The sequence below is a fragment of the Rutidosis leptorrhynchoides genome, chromosome 3 (genome assembly GCF_046630445.1).
Source record: "Rutidosis leptorrhynchoides isolate AG116_Rl617_1_P2 chromosome 3, CSIRO_AGI_Rlap_v1, whole genome shotgun sequence".
Classification (NCBI taxonomy): Eukaryota; Viridiplantae; Streptophyta; class Magnoliopsida; order Asterales; family Asteraceae; genus Rutidosis; species Rutidosis leptorrhynchoides.
Window position 1 is genome coordinate 606,369,405 of NC_092335.1, and position 6,854 is coordinate 606,376,258.

General features: G+C 31.1%; 1 protein-coding gene across 1 annotated transcript; it reads right to left on the reverse strand.

Annotated features, from left to right (window-relative positions):
* Window positions 1–1,685: 1,685 nt before the first annotated feature.
* On the reverse strand, window positions 1,686–5,163 carry LOC139902221 (protein FAR1-RELATED SEQUENCE 5-like). Its single transcript, XM_071884868.1, has 5 exons — window positions 5,058–5,163; window positions 3,385–4,378; window positions 3,009–3,267; window positions 2,184–2,762; window positions 1,686–1,754 (listed from the first exon to the last, which is right to left on the reverse strand). Exons 1-5 carry the CDS (start codon window positions 5,161–5,163, stop codon window positions 1,686–1,688), a joined length of 2,007 nt encoding a protein of 668 aa, XP_071740969.1.
* Between the last annotated feature and the right edge of the window lie 1,691 nt (window positions 5,164–6,854).

Here is a 6,854-nt window from a genome sequence, read left to right on the forward strand (position 1 = left end):
GCTGACCAGGCACAAAAAACGGCCTGCCATACGACTTGCCAAACGGCTTGCCAGTATGGCAAATGGCCTGCCAAACGGTCAGGCAAACGGGCTCGATAAACTGCCTGCCAAGTAAACGGCTTGCCAAATACGGCCTGCCAGCCATTTGCAGGCATTTTTCAAGTCTATTTAAGGGCTTTTTGTCATCTAATTTCCACACACCTCTCTTCACTCTCTCACTACAATACACTTTCTCTCACTAGAGCTTTCAAGGCCTTCTCACCTCCGAGCGGGAAATTAAGTACCCGGAGGCGAACGCCGAAGATTGTAATAGGAGCGGTCTAGAGGATGTCAGCACTTGTAATGGTCCAGATCTCGTCTATAAACGGTGAACGCTTTCCTTAATTTAATGAAGTTATCTTGCTATCTTAAGTTGCTTTCATCTTGCATGATTATCTATCTGTGACAAATGTTTATTACATGTTGAATACTTTTTCTGAAACTTATCATACTGTTATGCTAAAACCTTGACGGTTTAGAAGTTTAATTTATGAATCACCCTTTCCGCTTATTCACGTGGCTATAACCTAGTATTAGGACCTGATCAACCCTAGGATACAAGGTAAGTAGTTATGTGTGGTTAACGTCACAATAGGGATATAGTACCTACGTACGAATAACCACTTATTCGTCATAGAAGAGCTGCCCATTTAGGTTGTGATTAGAGTTAGCAACAGAGAGTTCAGTGAACACTAGCTTACTCAAAAGCCTGATTCGCGTCAGAATCAATGTTCTTGAGATGTTGTAAGATGATCCGGGGTTGAATAAGTAATCGCAAAGGAGAGACCTATATTCCAATTAGCAGTACCTTAGAATATCTAAGATTGCACATCTGTTAATGTTAAGGCATAGCATAGTGATTAAGTGGTAGGATATTGCTTTAGTTAGACCAACTAGGATTAAGAAAAGCTGAGACTTTCCTTTATTGGGTATACCACTTTGTTCATGTACCTAGGATTCTATCCATAAGGTCGTTTATGCCTTTTAGGTTAACGTTGGGAGTAGGGATATCCGTCTTAGCCAGAATCTTCAAGGCCTAAACTCTTAGTGACAAATCAGTTAGGTTCATTGCCCAGTTGACTGAGATTTAGTGTTTATCCTAGGAAGTTAAACTCGTGCAATAATTCCCCTTCAGAATCCTATTCTCCATACCTATCTATCTTTACCTTTATAGGCAAATTACTGTTTTATTGAGTTAATCTTAATCTATCACCTCTTGTCACTAGGGTTAACTATATAGGCACTTTTGTTCCACATTACTGAGCAAACATACAAAAATACGAACCTGAGTTATATTTACCACTTACTCGTTAAAAGGAAGACAAATAGGTGAGTTATAGCTAGGAACCCCAGCTAAATATAAATGATAAAACCATTACGCCCCTGTGGTAGCTAACTCTGACGTGTTGCATCCTAACGACACCGCACAAATAAAACCGTATGTTTTGGCCATATCAACCAATCCCATTACAACGATGGCACTTTCTCCTATTTACAGGCGAATTACTGGCAGCCACTTCTCGAGCACTTTTGTACCTTTTACTGCTGCGTTGACCTTTGTTTGGAACGACAACTGGAGCACGAACCTTTACATTACTTGGCTTTGAAAATCCCAAAACATTCTCAATTTGTTGAACCTTTGTAACTTAAGAATGTTGGTCAGGGATGGAAGGTGCAAATTCTTTAACAAAGCCATCAAACTTATCACTAAAAAGCTGGAGTATTTCTTTGTCATTCTTACAATTAGAAACAACTCTCCTAAATGTATTGAAAAGATGTTTGATAATCATGTAGGCATCAGAATGGTAATTAACACCAGCAATAATAACATTCTAAGATTCAGATGCATCTCTAGTCCACCTCCTCAATATGTGTTGTTTAGGAATTTGAAAAATGTCATTAATTTCATAAACATGAAATATGTGACGACACAAACGACCTTCACGGTTGAACAACAGACACGAACAATGTGCTTCACCAGATACAGAATGAAGAGATATCTGAGGGAATATATATATATATATATATATATATATATATATATATATATATATATATATATATATATATATATATATATAAACAAAAACAAAAAGGAACATAAATAACAGAAACAAACAAAAAAAAAAAATGAAAAAACTAACCTTGTAAATCATTTTCTTACGAGGAGGAATGAACTTTTCCTGAACTTCAATAATCTTTTTAAGTTCATCATCACCATCAGCAACACAACTTATTTGAAAACACATTTTATCAGATTGAAAAATTTCATCTTGAACTAACAAAAAAAAGGTGGGAGTGTACACGTCTCTTGCATGAAGCTCGATCGACTTAACAGTTCTACACTTAATAGATCTGCTTTCCATTTGAGAATCTATCAATCTGGTATTATGACGCTGCTTATCCATGGCAGCATCAAATCTAGAAAAGAAATCAACCAAATTTAAATGCTTATTTTTGCATTTAGAGAAAAACGAATTCTCACTTTCAGATAATGAGGATGTTCGCATTAAGCCATTCATTGGTACATCTCTAAAAAAGCAAGGAATCCACATCTCCTTGATTGCATACATATCGTCAAACCACTTTGCACCATCTAACTCAAAATCTTCAATTAATGACTTCCAATGTCTTTCAAAAGATGATACAGACATTTCTTTGTTCCAAAATATGTAATTTATACGTTTGCGGAAAACTTTATTATTATACAAAACATAACCAACCTGAAAAACAAATGTAACAAAACAAAAAATATTAAGATACATCATATGAATATTAACAAAATCAAAATAACTTAGTATTGAAAAAACAAATAGATATTAAAATACAACACATGAATGATAATAAAAAAACGAATAAAAAGTTACCATTTCATTTAAGAAAATATAAAAAACAGGAGATGAATGATAAAAAAATAAAATAAAATAAATATACATAAAACGTTACATGTTCTTTAAAATAAAAGTTACCTTATCCTTTAACTTCTGACTGATCTGCCACATACATAATCTGTGTTTTGCAGTTTTAAACTTCTTAGCCACCGCTTCCAACACTGCAGGGTCTTGATCAGTAGTAACCAAACCAGGTTCATTAGAGAAAGTTTTTAGAAAACAGTCAATATACCATTTGTACGAATCAATAGTTTCACGCGATAGCAATGCAGCACCAAAAATAACAAGCTTCTTATGATTATCAATACCAGTGATAGGGACAAATCTCATATTGTACCTGAAAAAAAAAAAAACAATACAAAAAACAATATTAAGAGCTAACATACAACTAAAGAATGTTAAACAAAAACAAGTTCAAATAAAAACCTAAAAAAAAAAAAAAAAAAAAAAAAACCTATTGGTACCATATGTTGCATCAAATGACACAATGTCACCAAATTCTTTGTAATTCATTTTAGACAATTGATCAACCCAAAAAACACCAGTTAAACAACCTTCTTCATCACATCTATACTCGCAAGTAAAATCAGGCAAAACCTCTTTCTTCCTAAGCAAATTTTCAATGACAATGTGAGCATTAGTTTCACCAATATGCCTTAGCAAATCACGCCTAAAATTTTTGTGATCTACATTAGTAGGACCAACCATATCATAACCACCACTAATATCACAATTAATATGATGAGCAAGCATAGGGCCAATATTAGACTTCGAAGCAAGATCCTGAACAAAGTTCATATCAAAATACTGCATCTTTCTCTTCTTGTTCAGCGAATTCTTATTAGCTTCAGAAACAAGCTTATGATTGTGCCCCTCAAAAAATTTGAAAATGAATATCTTACCATTTTCATATTTACACCTTAGACTAGCCTCACAACCACACTTAATTGTTGAAGACTTACAGTTAGCAAATTTAGGAGGTTTATTCGAAGAATGTTCATCATTAACCTGATTATCAACAACTTCTTTACCTTTCCTAGATTGGCGTTTTGATTTATTGTTCACAGCCTCCGTATGATTAGAAATAACACTTGAATTCCTTTTCGATATATCAACATGATTAGAAACAACACAGGGTTCATTAACAAGAGTATCAACAGCTAATCTTTTAGGAACACCCGACCTGATACACTTGAACACAACGTAATTGATAGTACCATCAGTCAACGTATTAAATGAAGCTTTCTTGACATCAAATCCAGCAAATTCAGCATAACTCTCATAAAAACGTAAGCAATGATCATAAGAAGAATAAACAGAATCAACAACAGACTTTAATGCATCAGGAACTACTGGAAACCATAACCTAGAACCATTTGGAGTTCGATGCTCAACTGAACTCAGTATATGATTATATTCATCAATAATAGGGGAAGCATTCAGAACATCTGTAAAAGAAAAAAGACGTAAGTAAGAATAATAAAAAATATAAACATACATATGAGGTACCATAATAAGTAACGCGAGAACATGAAAAAGTAACAAAATTTTTGGATCGAAAAGTAAAGTGCATCTGATGTATGATAAGATCTAAGAATGATAACATAAATTATGAATACGAATTAAAAAAATAACACACATATGACGTATGTTAATATAATGATAAAAACAGTATTGTATTACAGTAAAATGCATCTTATGTATGAGAATATCTAACGATAAATCAAAATAATGTATAGGTATTAAACAAATAACATACATATGAAGTATGTTAATATAATGATAAAAATAATAAAATGCATATGATGTATAATAATATCTAAAAGAGAATTAAATATTGTATAGGTAATAAACAATAACATACATATGATGTATGTTTATATATTGATAAAAACAGTATTGTATTACAGTGCAATGCATCTGATGTATGATAACATGTAAAGATAAAACACATATTGTATAGGTATTAAACAATAACATACATACAATGTATGATAATATATTGATGAAAACAGTATTGGATTCTATAAAATTGAGAATAAAACAACAACATACATTCAATGAATGATAGTAGAAAAAGTAAAATAAAACAGTAACAGATGAAAATTAAATAATTATAAAACTTACCTGATGAATCAGCGATATCGATTCCAGAAACATTAGGAGATACAGGATGATTAATACTCATCGAAGAAACTGAATCAACTGCAGAATAATTGGATGAGGAAGCCATTGAATGAATTGAGGTAGATGACGCAGAATGAAATATAAAACGATCGATTGAAGATCAATAAACTGAAGGATGATGACGATGAAACAATGAATTCAATATGAAGGAAGAGAACGACGAATAATGAATCAAAAAAAAAAAAAACAACTGAAAATTGAATTAACGGATCAGTAATTTTAAAAATAATAAAATACAAAAGAAAAAGAAAAATATAAAAAGGAAAAGACAAAAATACCCTTACCTCTGTAAATTACCTTGAATGGAAAATAAAACAAGGGAAGAAGGAAGAACGGCGACGATGAGAGAAGGATAACAAGATCGACGACGTAGAGCTGCTTATCCCCTTATCGCTGGACATACAGCTTAGCGCTGGATCGCAGCCCTATATATATATATATATATATATATATATATATATATATATATATATATATATATATATATATATATATATATATATATATATATATATATATATATATATATATATATATATATATATATATATATATATATATATATATATATAGTGGTAGGATCAAGGGGGAAGTAACCAGTCGGGGGGAAGCGGGGGGAAACAATTTTTTTTTCTTTTCATTTTTTAAAAAAACTTTGTTCACGAACATTATAAATTGGATGAAAATATGAACATTTAATAAAGACACTATGTGATAAATGTTTTTATTTTGGTGGGAAAACGCCCGAAGAATAAATATATAATAATTATCGTGTTTTTCGAGCGTATGTTGGGGTTTTAGATATTAGGGTTTACATATTAGGGTTTATAGGGTTTAGATATTAGGGTTTAGAAATTTAGGGTTTAGATTTAGGGTTTAGATTTAGGTTTTAGATTGAGTTTTTTTTGACGACCCGAAAATTTCCAACCAAATTTAAACTTAATCTTTATATGATTTCAACACGATAAGCAAAGCCTGTAATGTTGAGTCTCAAAATTTTTGAACTGTTTCATATATTCAATTGACCTTCGACCAGTCTCGACGATTCACGAACCATTATTTGTAAATGAATGTGTATACATATAAAAATAAATATAAATATTTGTATAGGGTATATTAAATATAATTATTAAATGATTGTAATACTCGTCTAATATTTCAATTGATATTAAGCAAGTTAAATTCAAACTTATGTAATTTTAAAATAAGCGGTGGTCCAAAAATGAGTTAAATAAATTATAGACCTATTAAAAAATGTATTTAGGAACTACTTGTTAAATTTTAACACTTTTTATATTTCACCCATAAATGAGAGGGACAGTTGATGTAATTTTTATTTAACAAATTAAGGATCGAATTTTATACCATAATGACCAAAATAAATAAATATAGTTAATTTAAAAATTTGGGATTTTTTCGAAGACTTTTATCCGCCACTAATGAACAACGGAGAGTGAAATTTAGTCCGTAAATGGCGACGGCTAAATTATTACACGTTTATATTAATTTATATTATAATATTATTATTAAAATTATTGATTCCACTTTTTCCATTGATTGAACGTATAACAACAAATGGAATCAATTATCAAGTTTGTAATTCAGACTACTGTGTTCCACTTTTAATTCATCCGTAATTATGAGATATCAACTAAGATTACTGTGTTAGATTACTGTGTTGTGTGAATGATATAGGTACTATGTTTGACTTCCATTACCATAATTTAATAAATATAC

Excerpts from the sequence above, each read along its gene's own strand:
- LOC139902221 (XM_071884868.1), bottom strand. The coding sequence starts at position 5,163 with ATGGCTTCCTCATCCAATTATTCTGCAGTTGATTCAGTTTCTTCGATG. Across the intron at positions 4,379-5,057 it reads CGATATCGCTGATTCATCAG|ATGTTCTGAATGCTTCCCCT; the intron begins GTAAGTTTTATA and ends TTTCTTTTACAG. Across the intron at positions 3,268-3,384 it reads GCAACATATGGTACCAATAG|GTACAATATGAGATTTGTCC; the intron begins GTTTTTTTTTTT and ends TTTTTTTTTCAG.